Source organism: Rhyacophila brunnea, unplaced genomic scaffold (assembly GCF_057557595.1).
Source record: "Rhyacophila brunnea isolate RB1 unplaced genomic scaffold, BYU_Rbru_1.0 scaffold_21, whole genome shotgun sequence".
NCBI lineage: Eukaryota > Metazoa > Arthropoda > Insecta > Trichoptera > Rhyacophilidae > Rhyacophila > Rhyacophila brunnea.
This window is the reverse complement of record NW_028232871.1, coordinates 36,766,834-36,791,008: the sequence shown is the minus strand read 5'-3', so window position 1 is coordinate 36,791,008 and position 24,175 is coordinate 36,766,834. Positions and strand designations below refer to the sequence as shown.

General features: G+C 35.2%; 1 protein-coding gene across 1 annotated transcript in view; it reads left to right on the top strand.

Annotated features, from left to right (window-relative positions):
- LOC147070987 (uncharacterized) overlaps positions 1-24,165 on the top strand; it is a 29,047-nt gene extending 4,882 nt beyond the window's left edge. The window contains exons 2-8 of the mRNA XM_085949234.1: positions 4,505-4,632; positions 7,539-7,823; positions 10,076-12,409; positions 13,070-13,217; positions 14,788-14,978; positions 15,793-16,094; positions 16,814-24,165. Of these exons, the coding sequence (XP_085805360.1) occupies positions 7,746-7,823; positions 10,076-12,409; positions 13,070-13,217; positions 14,788-14,978; positions 15,793-16,094; positions 16,814-18,497 (4,737 nt within the window). The 5' untranslated portion in view covers positions 4,505-4,632; positions 7,539-7,745 and the 3' untranslated portion in view covers positions 18,498-24,165. The remainder of the gene's footprint in view (positions 1-4,504; positions 4,633-7,538; positions 7,824-10,075; positions 12,410-13,069; positions 13,218-14,787; positions 14,979-15,792; positions 16,095-16,813) is intronic.
- The last annotated feature ends 10 nt before the right edge of the window (positions 24,166-24,175 follow it).

Below are 24,175 nucleotides of genomic sequence, written 5' to 3'. Positions count from 1 at the left end.
TACTATGCTTAGAATACACCATAGTATTGTTAAATTTTAAATAACTAAATAGATAATAATATAATTATTATAGATTACATCACCATATTTGATCTTAAGATGATCATGTGTACCTCCGCAGAGTGTAAGTTGTATTAACAGATCTTCGTTTTTCCCAGAAATTGATGTTAGCCACTTGCGCTCAACCTATTAGGTTCATACTCTGGTTCCAAACACATCGAAAGACAACATGTGAATTTGCCAGACCCGAGATACGAACTCGGAATCCGCGATATTTTAGAGTGACACTTTACTGCTCGGTCGTCGTGGGCGCAATATTGATATATAACCAATAATAAAACTAAAAAAATGTCTTGGATTCAGAAAATATGTACAAATAAATAAATACCAAATAGCTGTATGTTTCATATAATTTTTTTTTCGACCATGTCCGATCCTGATAGGATCATATGGGCCTCCACAGAGTGGAGGTTTGTATTGACAGATTTTGTTTTTTACGAGAAATGGATGTCAGCCACTTGCTCAACCTATTAGGTCCATACCCTGACACACACAAATTGAAAAAACAATATGTGTACTTGCCAGACCCAGGATTCGAACCTGGGACCCACGGCTTTATAGTCCAACGCTTATGCCGCGCGGCCTCCGTGGGCGTTATAAATAGGGTTTAAAAAAATTTAATATGGTAAATCATCATTTCCATTGCGTAGCAAATAGATAGTGAGTTCCATTCACTCAGTCTCTACTCAGTGGCAGTAAGAAAGACCAACAAAGGGAAAATGTTATCAATGTCCATGTGTTGGTTCAAAATACTTGTTCATAAAAAGAACAATGAATTTTACTCAAAATGAGATTTGAATCCTAGATCCGTTGATCGTAAATATACTGTACCAACATCTAGTTAGGCTCATCATGGAGCAGGGGTTAACATGTGTGCTATTCGATTTGTGGATTGCGGGTTCGAATCCTGAATCCACTCAAATTCATAAATTGTCAATGCTTGATGTCTCATGAGAGTTGGCAAAGGGTCAAATGTGGCACTTTGCTAAAAAGGTTGAAAAGCACTGGCTTGGTGCTCACAAAAATAATAAAAGACCTTTAGCCAAATCATAAACTGTAATACATCGAAATGTTATTCATATCAAGCATTGGCGGCCTTAGGCCCGAAAAACTGGTAGGTCAATTTTGAATATATTATTTCAATTTGCCTTTTCGTTGTATACTTAAAAAACGTATTGCAAATTGACTTTTTATACATTATATAATAAGTGCTAGAAATTGTTATAGGTACCTACTTACCCTTCAAAAAATGTCCATTTTTCATAACGCCAACCCATCGTTAACCGAAATTGCACACAACGCGTTATACTTTTTTGTAAATTAAGTCCACTTTTCTTTCTTTACTTTTTGAAAAATCATCAATCACACGATTATAAAAATTGTCTATTTTTCCCACATATTTTTTTTCAATACTGAGCATTGCAAGAGCGGCCAGTCTATCTTGGCCCATCGTATTGCGTAGAAAGGTTTTTATTCTTTTGAGAGTGGAAAAACATCTTTCACTTTCAACTGTTGTCATTGGTATGACGCAAATAAATTGGAGAACTTTGATCGACTCGGAAAATGTTTCAATGAAATTATTGCTGAGTAAAAAATGTAGAAGAGAAACTGCACTATTAGCGCCATGCAAATCATCTCGTTGATAAAACACCAATAATTCATTTTTTAACTTGGTTATGTTTATTTCTTCTAACTGTTTTACCAAATTTACTTGACTTGTGGGAAAATTATTTTTAAAATCAGCGTAATTTTCTTTATTGAACAAATCGGATATAATAAGATGATCGTTGGATGTGAATCGTGCTTCTATTTCCACTATAATTGTATCACAGACTTCAATTGCTACTGCGTTGCTATTGTCATCTATCCGTCTCTTTTTATGGTCACCCGTTGCACAGCTGGAATTCGGATTAGTGCTAGCTTCATTTCTGATTTCGGAAATATATTTTTTAAAATTATCGATGTATGTTTTTATCTTAATAGCGTCTAAGTTTCTTTTTTGCATTTGTTTAAATAAAATTTGACAATGAGGCATTATTTTGTGAAAAAAAGTCAACCAATAAATAAAAGTATTTTTTTCCAAATTATTTATTAAGTTTTGGGCTTGACTTAGGGTATTGGTGTCATTTTCTCTGTCCAGTATTGAATTTAAACACTGTAAAATGTCTTCTCGGTACAAAAAAACTGTCTCCACACATTTAGCATTGAAGCACCATCTAGTTGGAGCTGCTTTCGGTAGACGCACTTTGACGAATTCATCTAATATTTTCGTTCTTTTTGGTGATCTCGAAAAAAAGACAGAAAATGATTGGACGGTGGCAAAAAAAACTTTCAGACCAGTGGTTATGGTGGATGCTTTTTGCATAACTAAATTAAATTGGTGAGCATAACAGTGGATGTACTGTGCTAGTGGAAAAGTTTCGCGGACTCTCGTCTGAACTCCTCCAGTTTTCCCACTCATTATTGCCGCTCCGTCGTAGCTTTGCGCTATTAGCTGTCGAGGATGAATTTCCAAGATTCTCAGCTCTTTTAAAATTTCTTCTGTTAATCCTGTTGCCGTGCACACCTCTGGATTTACAAACTTCCAAAATCTTTCACATACTATATTGTCTTTTAAATATCTTACAACGAAAACCATTTGCGTTTTTGTAGAGCTGTCTGTCGTTTCGTCAACTTGAATAGCTACGTAATTAGATTTTTTTATGTCACATCTAATTTCTTCTTGAGTGACTTTTAATATTGAATCTAGCAATTCGTTTTGGATAGTCTTCGAAATTCCTTTGAATGAAGTTGACCTTTCTAAATGCTCCTTCATAACAATATCTATTTCCTGCATGAAATTTATTAATCCACGAAATATACCAGGATTATCAGACTCTTTAGACTCATCATGGCCTCGTAAGGCCAGCTCAAACGATCCGCAAAATTGAATACACTTTAAAATTTTTGTTAAAATTAAACGATTTTTATCGACAGTTTCATTGTGATCAACAATCGATCTGCGGTATGCACTATCTAACTGAATTCGGATGTCTGTTGTTCCTAATAAAACAAAACTCATAGAATTATTTATGTGTGCTGTTGACTTGCTATGCTTTTTTATTTTTTCTTTAAGATGTTTTAGATCACCAACACCAAATTCTGTCCATTGCTTTTCATTTTTGCAATCAAAAATTAAACAATGAAAACAAAAAAATAAATTCCTTTCATTGCAACCACATATCCATTCACAAAAATGATAGCTTTTCTTGTTGAAATATCTGTTAACATCTTTGCTTTTCTCTTTTGTTGTTTGAATTATTTTCATATCCGGCATGTACCTGCCTAATATCTTCGCTTGTAGACGTTTATCATAGTTAAATGTCTCATTCTTTATTTCGTTTAAAATATAATCCACTGAATTAGACATTTTGTGTCAGTTCAAACAAATAAACCGTCGTAAATTCCACAAAACTTCACGAAAATGTAATAAATCACTAAAAACCAAACTTTGTGTGTAAATTCGTATAATAACTACACCAAAAACTATTTAAATACGTTTAAAACAACCAAAAGACATTCGTTGAAACTTGTCAACTGTCAGAACAAAATACAGTATACAATAATTTTCGGCGTGGCAGTAGCATGGGACTCCATAATTCAGTCGACTTTATCATTCTGTTTCGCAAAATTAGCTGAAAATATTTTTTGTTTCACACTCGGACAATGGGCGAGAGACCTGTAATGCACGGATCTTTGGAACTCAAAGCGTCGAATATTGAATTTATCTTTCTCTGTCTAATGTATGAGAAATGAGAGAGAAAATTTTATAAAAATATTAATTTTGGGTCAAGAATTGAATTGTCCGGCAATTGGCGGGGAATTCTCGCCTATCGAGAATACAAAACAAAAACAAGCGTACGCCTTATAATTTCAAATCCACCGATTATTATTATATATGACATTGTAGATATTATTAATATTATTCTGTCGATTGTAAGGTATTTATTTTGGGAGGTCATTGACTAATTGACCTAAGGAGGGAGCCGCGCATGATATCAAGTATATTTTACAATTACAAAGTTTTCAGCGCTCAAAATGGAAAATTTTATCAACACCAGATTAGACCAGCAATTATACCGGAGCTACATTCCGGTCCACTTCGAGCCCTGAAGTTTTTTTAAACTGATATTTCAGAAGATGCAAAGAAATCATTTCTCAGTAATTTGTGTTTGTAATGATTTATTTTATTTTGCTTCATGTGACAGGTTCATATAACTTGTCATAAAAATTTGATTAGTTATTTGTTGCCTATGCCAAAGTATTTTTAAAACTAAATTGAACATTTATTATTTTAAAATTCTCTAATAGTTCTGAGTATTTGAAGACAGACGCAGCACAACGCTGAATGTGTCCACAGTCCGAATGATTAATAGTGAAATGTGCTCTCTGTTATTTTTTGCAGAGCGGCGAAAATTCATCTCGACGCCAGAAGCCGATTGGCCGAAGAAAAAAACATATTAAAATTTCATTGGACAACGCAAAACACTTCTGGCGGGGAGATAATTTAACACACTGGCCATCGGCTTTAAGGTCAGTTGTTAAATCCGCTCGGATCTAACAAGAATACTTTCATAATTTTCATTCAGAAACATTAAATTCAGTGTTATTGAATATCTATTAAGAATAAATAAAATTATTTCTCTAATTTATACATTATATAAAATTAAATGTGTCATTAATAATAATTAATTTATCATTTATAAATAACTTACGTGCATACAATGTCGTTTCCATCTAAATCCGAGAGACAAGTGTGTTGGGACGCGCGAGATAGATACTGGGAATGTTTAGAAAAAAATAATCTCAACCCCGAGACGCCGGGCACGACTTGCCAGGACCTACGCAAGGTTTACGAATCGTCGTGCCCCTCGCAATGGGTTAAGCACTTTGACAGAAAGTGGAATTATAATATTTTCAAAAAGAAAATCGAAACGGAAGGATACGAACCTGTCCCTGAAAAGTAATGCAAAATTAATCTAAATTTATTAAACAAAACCAAACTTGACTATACGACAAATAATATGAAATTATTTTATGGTAAATGTGACGCAGATGCCGTCATGAGATTTTATAACATTCTTTTTAGACCTAACCAAACCTACCCCAACCTAATATTACCTAATATAATCTTAGTTTGCGATAATGATGCATCAAAATGTATGAAAATTTCAAATTTTAAATTAACAATTATTTAATCGAAAAGCCTATGCACCGACAGAAAAAGGTATTTATTATAATTGTCTACATGGAATAAACTGTTTTCGTAAAAAAAAATTATAAAAGCTCATGACGGCATCTGCGGCACAATTACCTAACAAATAATTATTGTTAGTAAGGTAAGGTTTCTAGTGTGATTTTCTAAAAATGTATAAAAGCTAATATTTTTATAATATTCGAGTTGTTGATGTTTCAAAATTCTTTTCTTCTTTTGACCATGTCTCCATGTGGGCCTCCACAGACTGGAGGTTTGTATTAACAGATTTGTTTTTGTGAGAAATGGATGTTAGCCAACCTATTAGGTCCATATTCTGACTCAAACACAAATTGAAAAACAAATGTGTGTATTTTCCAGACCCAAGATTCGAACCTGGGACCCACGACGTTATAGGCCGACGCTTAAGCCGCTCGGCCATCGTGTTTTCAAAATAGATCTGTGTTAACGAAATTATAAAATTGTTATGGGATTTAAGGATCCATCTATGAAATGAAAGTGATAACCAAAAGCTTTTTTTTCATATCTACTAATCTTCAAAAATTATAAAATATTAAGAAACATTACATTATATATTTGAATATTTCTTCTTCTTGGTTGTACACTCATGGCTGAGGATCGTGACCACTTTTTAATTTTGCAATCCTTTGAGCCACCGATACTTTCCACCCTTCTCGATCTTCCGCTTCTCACAGGGCAGAATAAATGATGTCGTCAGTCATCTCTTTCACTTGATAACTCCAGCGCGCAGACGCTCTTCCTTAGCTTCGCCTTCCCTTGAGGCCACCCAAAACCACCAGTCTCTCCAGGTTGTCCGGTCCATGCTGGACAATATGTCCAAAAAACTGCAGAATTCGTCTCTCGACATATTGTCGAGAGCTGTTCCTTTATCTGCAGTCTCTGGATGATTGACCGATTCGCCCTGTGCTGCGTCCAAGAAATACGAAGCATTTGGCGCCAACACCACATCTCAAAAGCATCAATTGCCTTCAGGGTCCATGACTCGACTCCGTATAAAAATATAGAGAACACTAATGTTTGCACAAGTATCATTTTTTTAAATTTCTTTTTTGGAGAAATGTATACTTACAAAATTGGTTATCCAGAGAGTGGTTGGATTTTTCCTATCGCATCATGTCATTTATGTGCAGCTGTTGTATTGATGCTCTCATTAGACTGGTCAAAGGCTCTTTTGATATACAGCTCCTTTGTTAATTTTTATTGCTTCCGTTTTGTGGTTTAGCTGAGTTTGGTTTTGACTTAATTAATTCGATTGTTAGTAATCGCATTTATATTGATTTTTTTACAAATGTAAATATGTAGAAATCGATGAAATAAATATGTCTTAGAGAAATGTCAATTTATTTATAATAATTTCTTGTAAAATTCCTGCAATTTTTTAAATACATGTGTCATTAATTTGTGGGTGCAATTTTGGCCAATTGTCAAAATTTCATTCAAATTCTAAAAATATGATGTTGGTACCTGCTTACTTTTGTGCATACCAATTCGATCTGTATTGAAATTGTAAGTAGATGAGTAATATTTGCATTTTTTTCTTTGAGAAAGCCTCTTTTGTTTGTAGAAATATTGTCTCATACAACATTGCGATTATAATTACAAAATAATTTGGCAACTATATTTTATCTAATCGATTACTTCATATTATCTTTTCAATTCCACATCAGAAGTAGGACTATGGCAATTACCATTGTGTTTTTTTGATATAGACTATTATTTATAATATTTCTGGTAGAAGAAGCCACCTACATTAATCTTAGTCCTGGCATACGGGTAACTTTTGAAACAGGTGAGTGTCCGGCAATCTTTGGGAGAGCTTTGAATAAATAACCAAAATCAATTTGTCTCCATCACTTTCAGCTACCTGCCACATTTGTACACCGCACCCGTACTATTACACATCTTTCCGACAATATGCAAGTGCCAGGACTAAATGTAGCTCATAATACAAAATAGAATTTACCAGTTGTTAATGTAGATTGTAGTAGTATCATCAAAAAAAATAATTTTATTGTTTGTCAGGTCTATTTACTTGTGAGAAAAGTATTAGATTTATTAGAAGATAGATATATAATTATTGTAGAAGTTCTGTGACATCTTATTGTAAATATGTAAATTTAAGTTGTCCGATATTGTTACAAATAAACAGTTGAACAAAATAAAAATGGATTGTTTTATTTATATCGTTCCATATTTGTTACAGCGTACCAAAATCGTTAGAATCCCTGGCGTCCAGAAAACAGCGGCCATTCAAGCAAGTGCTGAGTCACACTTAGTAGCCTTACAGTGTTGTCATCGCTTGCGATCTGTGAAAAATTACACAAAATACACTTTATAAACCATGCAAGGGTCATCATTGATGGCAACACAAACAATACATTTATAAATAAGAGAAAAAGACTAAATTAAAATGGATTTGGAGACATTAAATACTTGGCATAAATGGCTGGATGTCAAGACTGAAGACTTGAAGATAGAAACGGTAAAAGTAAGTATAAGTTTTTTTTTTATATGATCAATCATCATCAGGCAGGGTCGTTCAACTGCTGAATGAAGGCCTCCCCTCGGTTTACATCTGACACTTATGTCATGTATCTGAAATAAAATTTCACTTACTGTTAACATCTGCATGGTATCTGACGTAAATTCTCGCTGAAATAAGTCGACACTTCATTCAAGGCCAACATTTGGAATAAAAATATATATACTGTGTGTTACATAATATGGCACTGTAACTTATTCTGACACTTATGTCATATACTTCTCTCAAAATGTCGTCTCAGTAAAGTTGTCACTGGGAATGTCCAAAAAAAGAGAATCGAAATCGATAGCTTACTTATCCACTTAAATTAAGGAACTTGAAATGTGAAGTCGGTAAAAGTGTACTATTTGGAACAGCCCACAAAAATCAATCATATTTGATGATGATTGGAGAAACTATATTTATACGTGAAATTGATGTTTTTCCTTATGAATTGAGTATAAGCTAAATTGTCATTCCATCAATTCTGTATCAACTTTCAATTCATGATGGAACTGCTTTGTATTATTTGATTAATTATTTGTTTAATTAAATAAAACACAATTTTATAGTACTTATTCCACTTTTTGATAATGTCCCTTTAATCCTTTCCACACGGATGGTACACCAGTTGTACACTTGTTAATTGTCCATTCGATATAATTAGCATGTTATTTAAATGCGGTAATTAAATAGTAATTAAATGCTCCGCGTGCAACAAGTTAAGGAAGACGAAACCGGTCCAAAATTTTATTAAAAAAGTGGAATAAGTAGTGTAAAATTATGTTTTATTTAATTAAACAAATAGTTACATAATATATAAACAAATATTACTTTAATAGACTCTTTTAAGCGAATTAGAATATTAGCATTGTACTGTCCTGTGATGTTGGTGCCTTTTGGTTTATAATCTATTAACATGATTCCTTGTGAATCCCAAAACACTTTCCATCACCTTCCCAGTCGATAGTACGACCTTGAACTTCTTGGGGGCTGAACCACCCTTTTTATGCCACTGCATGGACTCCTATTTTGACTCAGGGTCATAATGATGAACCCACATTTCATCTCCTGTAACAATTTTGTTGATAAGTTCCTCTTGATTGACGCCAGACTGCCTAGAACATTCCACACGGTACCTTTTTTCATGTGGGACAAGCATTCGTGATACCTATCTCGTGCTTACCTTTGACATCCCAAGATTTTCGTGTATAATTATGGAAATTGTTGTTTTGGATAGATTGAACCTTACCGCGATTTCGGCTAGTTTTCCGCATTTTCCATAAGGGCATCTTCGATCTTTAATACCATTTCATGTGTCACTACACTGTCATTTGGCCTTTCACAACGGTCATCATCTTCTAATGACACTCAACCTTTTTTAAATAAACGTGACCATTTGTAAATCATGGTTTCACCACAACAAAGAGTGCTATAAACCACTTTCATTTCATTTTGGATGGTTTCCACACCTTTTCTCTATTTTGTGAGGAATTTAATTACTGCACAAAGCTCAATATTTGACATTTTTTAAATTATCATAGACTTTCTTTTGTTCTTTTGAATATTGGAAGCGATTTAATGGAACAATCAACTTGAAATTGCTCAAGTATACCTAAAAAGGATTACTTAACAATAAAAAAATAATTTTAACTCCAATACAATGCTACTTTCACCACCATTCCGCGAACTTATGGAACTCCCCTCGTACTATGGCTTGGATTAGGCAGGGTTGAATTAAATTTTAAACACTATCTACACATTGTAGTAGTTTAATAATAAATTTCTGGTGGGTATATATATATCTGAAGTGTTTTCAAGTTATGTATGAAAACAAACACGTTTGACAAAGCTTAGTATGCACTATTTATGTCGGATCTTAACAGCCTACCTCCTACCTTCGCCACTGCCGGGTACGAAGCAAGAGTGGCTCCAGATAATATAATGTAAACATGTATTATTAAAAAGATTTTTACTGAAAGACAGAACATGTGGACCTATAACAGGGTTCAGGAGGATCAGCAGCCGGTAGCTATTGGGTTAATGGCCCTCAAACAAACATATGTATTGGTATTGAAAAAACAAGCCATTCGAGCCGTTTAAAGGATTCAAACCTGCGATGTGCCGAGTATAAGCAATAATTTTAACATTCACCGCTGCTCCAAATGGTGTCTTTTTATGATACGCTGATTTTTCATTTAGTTTTTTATTGTTTGCAGAAAATTTTGGCAGTTATCCGCACCAGGATACCGAAAGAAACATTTAAAAAAGATAACACTTTCTTAATTCGCTCTGCTGAGATTTCAGCCATGCTAATGTGTCACCTTAAGCATGGACTGCCGACAACAGAAGAACAGTCCATCTGTTCACTCACATATTGTTCTACGCTCCATTTGATGTCGAATGAAAGCGTTGAAGACACTTTGCAGGAAATTTTTGTTATTCTCTTCTCGTTTCAAAGAAAATTATATGGCGAAAGTGAGGACTCAGAACCGACAATAGACTGCCAGTATTCCAGAAAGTGTAATATAATGATTATTGGTCTCATTAACGGACTATTTAAGTCGGACTCGGTGCACAAACCTGAAGGTTCAGCATTGCAAAAAGTAAACGATTGTATTGTTTTAGCGTCTTTTAAAATCGTTGCAAAAATCTGTCTATTGTATTCCAATGTTACATTTCATTCCTTCAAAACGCTTCACGTTATGCTAGAGAAGATACTAGTGTGGGGTATTGTCGATAAAGTGATGGCTTCAGACATGGACCGTGTCATCATATTTGTCATATCGAGCAACTGGGAGAATTCTATATCCGGCGTCAGAGAGATCAATTCTAAATTACTAAAAACGTTTCGGTTACTGATGGATGCCAGTAAAAATAGCATACTCGATGCGGTTAAAGATGTCACCTTGAAATACCCGTGGAACAGAGCGAAATATTTGATTCTGTGTGAAGTTTTACCGGATTTAAGAGACGATCGGATCTTCGAAGACCTCAAATTGAGTAGAGACGGCTTAGAACTCAGCCTGCAGTGTTCGTCTCTCGTGTCGGCCGGGAGCAGTCTGTACAAGACCATGATTGGAAACCTGACCTTGGAAAAATGGCGTGAAAGATTTTTTGAATTATTCAAAAACAATATGCTCTCGAAAGAAAGATGTATTCAGACAAATATACTAAACCATTGGCTTCTTCCTACTTTGAAAATCTTTCCAGAAGTTTTTGACATTCTGATAGATTTGTTTGTTGAAAAGTCCTCGAGTGATAATGATCATTATGCCTTACTGTATGTATTGAAAATAGGTCGTAAAACTGGCCGCATTTTTACAGATTGGCGTAATGTCACTCAAAAAGAGCAGCAATTTAAAGATGCTGTCTATTATGGGTTACGACATATCGACGAAGACGTCAGATCTCAAGCGTTCCAGGTAGTTTGCGGTACTCACCAATTCAATGTCATTTCAGAAGAAGAGTGTAAAATTGTCAAAGATTTCTTGATCACCAATATCAACTACAATTCTACTTCTTTCTGCAACAGTACTATCAATTCGTTTACTGTGGTTTTTATCCGCCTCATCGAATCGTTTCTGTGCGTCATAAAAAAAATTAAAGTTTCTTCAGACGATGACGATCGATTTTACATCGAAGAGTACTTTATTTGGATACATGAATTTATAATGCAAAATTTAGAACAACCTGGAAATTATCACCGTAAAATATTTTCACTGCACATCAATGAAATCGTTTTGAGGTATTTGTATCCTTCGAGTGATATGAAACAATCTACGGAAAACACGACAGGGCACACTAAAAACGGAAGCTACCGCAAAGCTCCAAATCTGGCACGTGTATGTAGAATAGTAGAGTATTTAGAAGGAAAAAATAAGTGGCATTTTAAAGATCAAGATAACATTCAAGCGTTGATAAAATGTATACACGATCCTACGGATGATGTACGGGAATTGACTACTAGTATTCTAATCGGCCATTACAGTGTAAAGTTATTACAATACGACCATATTACACGAGAACTTTTCACAAATGGACTCGTGCTGTGCAACAGTAGGATGTTTTATGAAATGGAGAGCGGATGTTTAATGTTTAAAATAATCGCTAGTCTTATGGAGCAGCCTGATTTGCCACTGGAAGGCTGTTCAGATTTAGTTGAATATTTATTTAAAAAGGCGACAAATCAATTTGATTATCAAAAGAGTGATCTATTGCTTTCTATCTACGACAATAAACCGCTGTACGGATTGATATCCGCGCTGAAGATGACTGTCAAGTATTTGAACTCCTACTCGATGACTGACGATACCCTACAAAGATTAATCTCTCTCTCCGGTGCGATAACGAGTCACTTCCTCGACATTCTGGCTTGCAAGAGTGAAAGCGACAGTAAAGATTATCCGCCGAGCTTTGCGGAGATGAGTGACAGCATTGAGCACGTCATCGATATGTCGGCACACCGATATGATCCGGTAGACGGTGAAAATAATTTGCATATTTCAAATGCACACCATTTGGTACTCAATAACATTTGGCTCAATTTGGATGTGAGTATTAGATTTATATTTTTTCTTTCATTCAATAATTTTGTTATACTATGAACCGATGGTTATCATAATAATTGCCTTTTGATTGTGATTTTTTTCATAAAGGTAATCTTGATTTTAATAATGTAACATTGCATAAATTTTGATAATTTACATTTGAAAGTATTTTAGTTAATCAACATAGGTATTTGATACACCCCTGTTACAGGCGGGCTTCTCCCGGTGTAAAATAATCGTTTAGTAGTCATAAGTCGAAACGTAACCCTGACCTCTAGAAACGGCTTCATAAAACATCTAATCTGATTCCTTCCTCAACTAAGTAAATTTTTTTTTATTCATAAGTAAAGGCCTTCGTCCGGTGTGTGAAAATCACATACTGGGCGGAGGTGTAATTAAGATAAATTTTTTTATCTTTTTTTGTGAATCCGGGGTTCGATGGACACCTGAACTAGCTGCTGGAACCCCGGACATCTCATATTGTATCTAAAACATTAAAAAAAAAATATTTTAAATTTAAATTCAAGGATAAATATACAGTTTAATAAAAACGCTATTAATTGTGAATTCGTTGTGATTCCATCCTACCACAAATTATTAGCTAGATAAAATGCCAGATGGTGCCTAGAATGACCCAATTTTGATGTTGCTATTCAATTCCAGGCCAGTTGTGGATTGTCGTCTACACTTCTTCTAAAATACGTCACTCGAATGGATATAAAAACTGTGGGCGATTGCTTAAATGTAATTGTGACAGTGCTTACGAGATGTCGCCATAAGGGAGCCATAGAGCACGCCGGAGCCACATTGGGTAGGTGTTCAATTAAATCTTAAACACAAAATGTATATACATAAAAGTACATAATTTGAAAAAGCTTCAGAAATATGACTGAGTGGAATTTGATCACACATCTTTCGCTTGTTAGAATAAGGTATCGACTAAGCCGCCGACTCGTACATCATTCTTGCAGATGTTTCCTAATAATTATGCTACCTGAGATGTTTTTAAATTTCGTCAAGTCATTGTTACACCCCCGAATGGTCCCCATTTGGGGATGTCTCTGTGGATCTAAAGATGCCCGAACCATTATCAAGCCGACACATAGTAAGGGCTGATTGCGAGAATAAATAAATAAATAATAAAACCGGCAATGGTGTCATAAGTAATTTAATAAGAATGGCAACTCAGCATTTTGCACATTGCTTTCTGCGCTGGATTTTCGCACGCGCAGAATCTTGCAGAAGCATTTTGACAGCCAAACAGTAAACAATGTTAAGCTCGTCCTCCGCCAAACTTAAATTGAAAAGAATTTGTATAAAAATGTAACCATTGGTATTAACGTAATAAATTTCACCGTTTCCGATTACAATTCTGGTGTTTAATTTGTTCACTTAGTTCAATAGTCCCAATGACAGACGAAACACCAGCATACTGAACGAGGAGATGAATGCCTCTTCTCGCTCACGACTTGGACGGAGATATCATCATGCCTTTGTTATTTAAATCACAGTAATAACAATGCTAATTTTGATTCATAAATGGCACCAGGATTGTTCCAAATTTTAGTTTTGACATCCTTCAATGTAATAATTTTAATAACAATAAGTTAAGATTCTACGTTTTTTCTAATTAATAGACAGTAATATGTTTTTGAGAGTTTTCCAAGATATGACATTTGTGTTGCTGTATGGTAGTGTTGCTACTCGCTAATCGGTCGCCTAATATGTATTAAACGTCAGTTAAGTATGACTTTGCATCTGACCCTAGGTACATACACTATTTATTATATGGAGATCAATGTATGAAATTATTAACACATTCGCGGACACGACGTCTATACATGTCGTATTTTGTGAGATGTGATATGACAGGACGTCCATAGACGTCCTGTAGGTACTATGGAACGGAATACGACACGACATTTATAGATGTCGTATTTTGGATTAAAACAATATGTGTCCTGCTACTTGTGTCACGGTGCGAACAAATTTCCATTAGATAGTGTGATATCTTAAGACTTAACTCATTTCTATATATCTAAATCGAAAATTTGTTAAATAAATATTTTAATATGTGTCATATCACTAACATGTGTCCGCGAATGTATTAATCAACCAATCCGACCATGTCCGATCATATGGGCATCCACAGAGTGAAGGTTTGTATTAACAGATTTCGCTTTTACGAGAAATGGATGTCAGCCACTTGCTCAACCTGTTGGGTCCATACTGACTCATACACAAATTGAAAAAGAATATATGTACTTGCTGGAACCAGGATTCGAACCTGGGACCGACGACGCTATAGGCTGATGTTTAAGTCACGCGGCCATCGTGGGTCCAAATTATTAACACATTAATTAATGTATGTATTTTTATAGGGATCACAGTTCGACACCTGACATCGCTGATGAATCCTGGAATCAATGAATTGATTTCATTAATGCTGAGAGATTTTCTGGTGCAGGCCACTTCTGCAGATGAAAGCCACGGCGGGTCGATAACTCGTAAAAGTGCCGGCTTTACTATTCTCGTCGATAAGATTATCAGCAATGATTCCCGAGAAGAAAAGGTATGTTTATTGTCTTTTTACAATCTGTACACTTATTCTAGCTCGGCTGTTTATCGAATAACGCTGCACCGGTTATGCGCCGTCTTACGTGGGCGAAGTCGATGCGAATGCTATGCGACGCGGCGCGGCACGAAAATATCAAACACATGGAGTGCCAAATGAGTGGCCTACATTGATATTTTTGCGCGAACTGAACGCGGCGCGCGGCTGATACTCATTGATTATCTTCATATAAATGATGAAAATCTCCATGAACGTATCTTTCTAAATATATAATATTAGTTCCACTTCTTTGAGATAGATATTTCCGTAAAATTTTGTATTTAAAATATAAGTTTTCAAATAAAAAAACCTTGCGTCCGACCATGATGAATAATATGCGATGACGACTGGTGACAAGCCACGTTGGACAACGTTGCCGCTTTGCATCGTTTCGCTTTGTATTGCTTCAAACCGCGTTCGCATCGACTTCGCCTACATAAGATGAGCCATTAATCTTAGGCTTAACTGGCTCGCACATCTAAACTCGTCTCGTCTGCAACACAGCCATAAATCAAATCTTGATCCTTGTCCCACCCATGTTGCATATTTGACTGTGCACATAGGCGCTTAGCCATAAACAGCTGTAAAGAGGTCGCTTTATATTTCTGAATCCTGTAATCCGATCAGTATTTTTTCATGAAAATATGTTACCGGGACATTCTTTTGCATCATGTAAAAATTTATAAAACATTCAATTTATATTTGAATTCCCCAAGCAGTTTTTTCTCAGTCGAAAGTACCGTTAATTTTCCTTTCTGTTTTTCATTTCCAGCCGTTATTTTATCTCGCAATGGATATTCTTTTAAATGCTCTGAAATCATCGAAGAATCCAGGAGAAACGAGTGAACCATTCCAAAATGGCACCCCGTCGCCATCTCTAAAATTGCAAGAATCGTCGTCTCTCGTTTGCGCCGATGACTTTTCGAATGAGCGAGACGTCCCGCTAGCCAGAGCGCTTCATCTTCTTTGCCGTACGGTTGCCAACAGTTTTCTGGCAAGATTCGTAGTCCAGTTCGCTTCCGAATTGACTACGGTTTGCTTCGATCACCTGACGAGTGAACAATGGCAAGTCAGGTAAATAAATTCAATTTGAAGTATTAATACTTTGCTTTAGTGGCATTTTAAAAAAAATATCTTCCAACACAAGATGTCATATAAAAATAGTACAATTATTGTAAAAAATTAACAACCTACCATTATTTTTTTAGCTTTTTTAATGTTTCCATATCTCAATTTATTAGTTGAATATTTTTTACCCAGTGCATTAATAATTGTAGAATATTGGAATATATTTATGTGGAATAACAGAAGCATCCAACATAGAAACAACCTTCTTGTGCGGTTCCTCGCTCGCAATTTACAGGCTTGTGTGTCAGTATGCGAATATAAATGCAGCATTGCATCCGCATTTCTCTTGCCATATGGTTTTTTTTACTAGTCATCTGGCCCCATGTCCCCGACGACGGTTTCGTTCATTACACTATAGGTAACTCCAGATCTCAGAGGGTGCGTTTGGACATGACATTTCGCGATCAACCGGGGATTTGAAAAACAAAACAATTTATAAACACTTAATTGATAACAAAATGCAGGTGATACGTAAAATAAAAGTGACATAGCTTTACAATAAAACTGAAAAAATATCATTCTTTTTGTTCCATAGTTTTTATAATCCTAGAATTTTTTGATAAATTTAATAAACCAATTGGAAAAGTAAGAGGTTATTTGTTACATTTCCCAAAAAAGATAGTACTGATCTCCTGAGTCTACAAAAAGTTTTTTTATCTTTACAGAAATGCCGCTCTACAACTGTATGGTGCTCTCGTACCGAAGATAATCGGTCAGAAGAGCAATCGAGGCGAAGAAACATGCCCCGTCTCTCCTTACGAGTTGTTTGTCCATGTGCCATCTCTGTGGCATCACATTCGTCGCTCGTTGAGTGCAGCTCACAATGAAGAATCGCCAAAAAATATTCTCATAGTCCACTCCGACCTGGTTCCCGTCTTGAGCCTCTTATCCAGTATGGCCAGAGAACAAAATTACTATCCGGCTTGTCGCGAGGCGTGTGCGCAGCTTAACGTCGAACCCGTCCATTTGGAAGATATCTTCGATTACCTATGCGGCCTATTGGGCAGTCCCATTTATGCTGTTCGCAATATAAGTGCCAAAATAATTCAGTCATACTATTCTTTGACTCGTTTTTACAAACACTTCCAGACTAAATCGGCCTATAGTGAAAATGAACTGCACGGTTATCTGACCGCCTTAAAACATTATGTTTTTTACTATAACAGTGTTCTACATAAATATTTACTCTCTGACAAAGAATCAAGTCAGTGGTGTAGTATTTTTCTCTGTATTTTGGAGAAGATTCACGTACCCATGAAAAAGTCTTCGTATCTAGTTAAAATTCTGTTTTTAGAAGTAGAAAATTCATCACGTGACATTCATCACTCTGATAGCCGTACTTCAAATGAGTATATAGACTTAGCAAAAGACAGTGTTAAGTTGTACAATGAGTGTATAAATAATAAACAAATACAAATGGGTATCCGTCTGTGGATTGATCTCGAAGCGACTATCGCCATTAACGCATGTCAAGAGAGTGATCTCGTAACAACCATTGAAGTATTTCTGAATGCCGAAAACGCTGCTGCGCTTATTGAAGAAGTGTGTATGCCGGTATTGAAGAATAGATTGAAAACAAATACTTTCACACAAAAACATGTCTATGAATCATTATGTGAAACCATTATCAGTTCAAAGGTCATGAAAAGTGTAGGTAAAAATACTTTTAGGGTTTTATATTTATTAGCTCTAAACATTCCAGTACTTGAAAGGATTTCTTCCAAAGATTCAGATATACTACTGTCGCGTTTAAACTTAAACCATAAATCAAGCATTATCTTTTATAATCAAGGATATCTATTGCCTTTGTTGTGTTTGATAAATAATAATTCATCTTTTGTCGTGTTACAATTGTCTCGTGTCTGCAGACGACTTTCAAAACCTCACTCGAATGAATTTGAACATAGATATATAGCAGCTACTTCCGTATATCACCTAATTAAGACTGTACTTCTTTCCGAAGACGTACGAAAAAATTCTGATGACTATGAAATAAAAGCCAATGTAATTATGTCAGCGATTTGGTTATTACAAGATGAAAGCTCAGATGTCAGGAATCAATGTTCAAAAATGTCATTTAAAAAGGATGAAAGTATCGTTGAAAGCATCCATCCTAATGTTCATTTGGAGAATATTTTCAGTAGCGATTTTCTTTTAGAAGCCTTCGGTGATTCTGCCGTGATATTTCTCGAGACGGTCTTGAGCGAAATTCCAACGAGCGAGACTTCAAAGGAAGATCTCGACTTGCAGAATCCTTTCGATCACAACACGAGTAATACGTATTGGGAACCAGAATTGATGAGAGAAAATATTGCTAATTTGATACTCGCTATAAGAAATAATGACTAATTTTTTGAGGACTATACGTAATAGTATGCAAATAAAACCATGACTCCTTTTATATAATAAGCCAAAGCCATGCTGATTCCTAATTTATTGTGTCCTTTCATTGAATTAGGGCTCACCGCCAATTATTTATCAGTTACCAGTAAAGTATTGGAAGTTCTGACGATAATGGGCTGGTTCTCGCATTAAAAAGATGATAATATGCACACTGTTTGTGCTTCATAGCAATTTTATATTATTTTTAAATTATCACCTGTTTGAAAACATTTTTACATGAATTTACTCTATTTGTGCTCACCAGTCTATGATAACAATTTACAATTATTATTAATGGCCGCATGTGCCATGTGTCAAAATAGGGATTTTATGGTATTTTCAGAGTATAAACCTGGACATTCCTTAAACGTTGTAGAAATTCTATTTATATAATTTTGAAGCCTTATTATTTCTTTGTATTTATGTTTAACATTTGATGACTGCATAAAGTATTTTTATTACATGAAATAGTATTCTTTTGAACCGCTCGATATAATGGTTTAGAACAACGGTCCCCAACCTGTTGGAACTCGCGGACCACTAAACTCAAAATCTTGAATCCCGCAGACCACTAGGTACCACGTATTTTTTCCACACTTGTAAAAAATTCGATATGTCAATATAATGATAAAAGAATTATAATAAATAAACTTATTAACACAGATATTCATTACGAAAAATGCAAAAAAAAAAACATTTTAAATTTCATTTTATTAAAAGAATCAATACAATTATTCAATTAATATGAATTCTACGTCGACATAGAGGTGCATAAAAGATTAATTACAGGTAACAAAAAGGTAATCAGTGTGACCTTTGTTGCTGCTTGTTTGAAATAAGCTGTTGGATTCTTGGTTCCAATGACATTACTGCAACACGGAGAGCCGTTTGTATTTCAAGCCGACTGCAGTACTTGGTTTTAATTGCCGTAAGTGATGAGAATGTCTTTTCACACAAATATGAAGTTGTAAATGGAATTAAAATTTTTAGAGTTTTTTCACTCAACACTCGGTACACATTTTTGAAAGAAAACCAAAAATGAGATATGAGATCTTGATATAGACAAGTGGAATTTACTTTTGAGACCATCGTCGGATGATAGATCAACAATACAATTATCGATTTTCGTCATAAATGGATTTATTATTCACGTATTTCCGTGTCTGGATCGTCCTTCTTTGGATAATGACGACAAAAAGAGTCAGTGAGCGACTGTAAGTGCTATCTAACAAGAGTTATTACCTCGGTCGGTTGACATCTTCCTGTTTCACATAATCATCGAAATTAGGGAACATTTGCAGATCTTTTTCAGCCAACCGCGTTTGCCATAGCAATATTTTCCTTTAAAATGCATCAATTTTGCCTCATAATGTGAACACATCCGTGTGCAGTCCTTGCAGGGACGCGTTTAACTCGTTTAACAGAGAAAAAATGTCTGCCAGCTATGCAAGCTTTGCCAGCCAATCGTCATCAGACGAGAGATTTTGGAACTTCGAATTATTTTGCTGCTGAAAGAATAACTTGACTTCTTGGCGTAGGTCAAACAATCGGGTTAGTACTTCACCTCTCGACAGCTATCTCATCTCAAAGTGCATTTCTTCACAAAGTGCTTCAAAGATTCGAAAATTGAGCGCTTTGAGGCGAATTTCGATTACAATTTTAATTACATCAGAGAGTACTCCGTGCAGTTCTGGAGATAATTTTTTCGCAGCAAATTGCTCACGATGTATAATGGGATGAGTAAACAAGATATCTGGGTGTCCAACGTCTTTAACTTTTGCAACAACTAAAGGTTAAAATTATAAAAAAAAAATATAAGAATATACTGAAACTTTTTAATTAATATGAAAATTGCAAATATATTCAAATTACTCTGCGGACCAACAAAATTATCTCACGGACCACCAGTTGGGGACCGCTAGTTTAGAATATAGCCATATTATTTCAGGACTTCCATGTATTTGTCCTTGTATTTTTTTAAATTCTGACAAGAATTAGGCATTTTGTTATTCAAAAAATGGGCACGATTATCACGTTTTAAGATAATTCTAAAGATACGGATTATAAGATATATCCTTTACCATTCAAATGTGATATACCCAACTGTATATGATCTCATTAATTATGATTGCTTTGTAATAATCATCGACCTAAGAATAAGGTATTTTTTTTAACCGGCTGGCTGCCAATGACGTCTTAAGACGCGAACTTTTCAGTGAACGGAACGCCGCTCATACAAAAATGACATCCTGCTTTAAACGGGATTTTACTAAAGTAAATCAATTATTAAAACAATTAATAAACATACAAATATGTTGAACACACAACGACATATATTGGGAATATCGTCACATACTCAGAATTGGAACAGAATTCGTTTTTACCACCTGAAACATAAATTGATTTTAATTTTTTATTTTTGCAATCAAATTCGCGGCGTGCAAGGTACTGCCATACATACACCTACCGGCAGTAAAAAGGTTAAATACCCCATTATCCTTCGCTCCATTTTATTGTCATATCCAGCGCTCAATCCGTTCCAAATAGACGTGAAATTAGTGCTCGTCTGAAATGTCGTTGAATTTAAAATACATAACTTTAATTAGTAAAACAGTGAATTTTTCAAAAATTGCTATTAAAACGGTTTATTCTGGAAGTATAATAGATGTTTTATTATTTTCTCGATTATCAGGATTTATTGTTATCCGTATTACCTTCATCCCAAATCAGTCCGAATAATCGATGCTCTACAGTCCAGTGGCGCACCCAGGGGGGGGGGCCAAGGGGCCCTGGCACCCCCCAAAATTATCAGAATGATTTTAAACATTGAAATTGAAAACCGATAAACCATACCTTTGGGCTTAGACAAATAAAAATACGGCAAAAAAATGATTTGCAATAATTCTCCAGCACCCTTTTTAGAAAAAATTCTTAGATTTTAATTTCTAACACAAAAATTTCGAAATACTAATGTCAGGTTTTTTTTAGAAACCCAATCCCTAATGGAACTGTCAAAAAATTCTCGGTGTCCACCCGAATTCCGGAGTGGTGTAGGTCATGGCTGGGGAGGGCTGACAGGGCTCTAGCCAGGGGGGGCCCGGGCTGTGGGGGGCCCGGCGTGTCGGGTTGACCATATAAGTGAGATAAACACACATCATAAATTAGCTTTAATAGCAAAAAAAAGTTGCCTGCGGCTCTATTACACTTCATTGCCACGAACATTTTCAATTATATTATAATTGTGCAATATATTTTTTGTTTATTATGTGTCGATACTCGATAGCTCCATTATCAAAGTAGATGTATTAAAAATCGCCAATAATTCACTGTATGAGTACCCTTAATTTGAACTAAAACACAATTTGAAAAACGTTAATGTAGTGTTTCACACTGCCTTTAATCTTGGCGGTAGGTAGGGGGCCCGCCAAATATCCTAGCCTGAGGGCCCGTTTCAGGATGAGGGGACCATGGTCTAGGTACACCGAGTGCAATAGACAAAAGGCCGATAAACGAGAAATTAGGCTGTGAAGAAGAAAAATATCCTATGAGACTAATTTACATTCTCCCCCTTGGCCCCCCCCCAATATTAAATCCTGGGTGCGCCACTGCTACAGTCTACTGTAATATGTTAAAAATGAAAAGCTTATATATGTAAAAGTTTTTCCGTGGAAGAATTTCATTTATTTTTTCATGTATAAATAATAATTATATAAAATAAATGATAATAATGAATACGTACTCAATGAATAATCAATAATAAGTCAAATATCGTCACCGTTCAGGCAAAAGTCACCAACCCTGAAAATGGCAGTTTTGAGTTGAGTATGTCACCCGAAGCGTAAAATTATGTTCTTTAAGATGCAAAACACACCATGGTACATTAGTTAGTAAAATTTTGCTTAAATCCGAATTATTGGTTTTCCACTAAATGACCGCTTCAACACAAAGCGAGAATCAGACTAAAAACAACATGGTCGCCAGTACATTTATGTTGTGACTTGCGAGAAGAATGTTATTTTGTTGAATTGATAATTTAACTATTTGTAGTCAAGTGTGTGACGAACTTGTGAATATGGTTGAATGTCCAATTAATACAGCAAGATGTTGAGCCAACCAAAATCTTGGAAAATCAATCAAATGCGCCAAAAACAGTACGTTAAATTTGACATAAATGCATGGGTCACTACCTAAATTTCCAGTGGCGTGTAATTCAATTATTGTGAGTGGTTTAAACTGCTTTTTTCACTGATATATTTTTTTACAAAGAATAAATTGTCATGAAATCATTTAAAAATCTCGTTCTAATAATGATACCCAGCAGATAAATTAATATAGTTACTAAATACGTACTATGCAAATTTTATGCGACTGGTTGGCCCGTTTGCGTAAGTTGGCCATTAGATATAATTAACATGATATTTAAATGTGGTAATTAAATATTAATTAACAGGTCAGCAGTTTCATTTCAAATATGCATATATTTTGGTGTTGAGAGAACAAATAACCAATCATTTAAGTCTTTTATTTAATCAGTGAACTAGAATACAATCTAAATAGGTATGCAAAATATTTCCAACAATGATCTATCATTGGGCAAAAAAAAAAAACATCAATAATCCCATTATCCATAAACTGAGAAGTTTTTATCGATTTTCTCAAAAAAATGAAAAAGTGTTATAGCGGGTTTTGAAACTTAGAGAAACTTAGAAACTTAAACATATAAGAGAATATTGTGCATTTGTAATTTTTCATACACTCGACTTGATCCCCTGCCATCTCTGCCAATAGTGACTTGACAGGATGGCAGCAATATGGTTTCCAGTGTGGATGTGACTTAGGCCCTCCTCCCACGTAGCAAATGAAATCCGACGGAACTGAGACTCCAGTATCTAGCTAATGTATTTCAATGGCGGCTCGCTGACGGCAAGACTGGAATCTCTCAGTTGCAAATCGCCCGCAACTGAATCCGAGGAGACGCGACATGCTAGTCTCTCAGTTGTCAGTCAGCCATTAAACAGTGGTACCAATATCAGTAGAATCGATGAAAAATCAGCACTGAAATCAAATCTGAAAAATCGAAACTGAAATACACAAGCAATAACAAGTCAAGACGTCAAACTTTAAAGATGGTCGAACCGATTTTTAATTTTAAATATGTGGCAGATGTTGAGAAATACTCCTGCCTGTATAACTACAGGCTGCCAGAATATTCCCGTAAAGATATTACAGAAAAAGCTTAGAATGAAGTAGGAAAGACAATGGGTTTCACAGTTTGATGTTATGAGATTATTGGGTTTCAGTATCCCCGTGTGCGAAGTATCAGTCACTGGCCAGTTTATGAATTCCATCAGCAACCAGTTTGTCGGATTTTAGTTTCTGCGTGAGAGGATGGCCTTAGTAATAGAATTAGTAGCTAGACATTCACTAGGACACTGCTGGATGCGTGGAGAACTACCTCGGATCCAAATACACAACATTTTTAAGAAGCCTACACGACAAGGCAATGTAATAGATATTGTTTAACCAATGAAACAACAATGGTTTTGACTATTCTATCATGAGTGGAATAGTTAATTTGTCTCACAAGGGGTCATTCCCACTCTGCTATGTAGAATGTGCAGTAGCAAAATATAAGAAACTGCTTT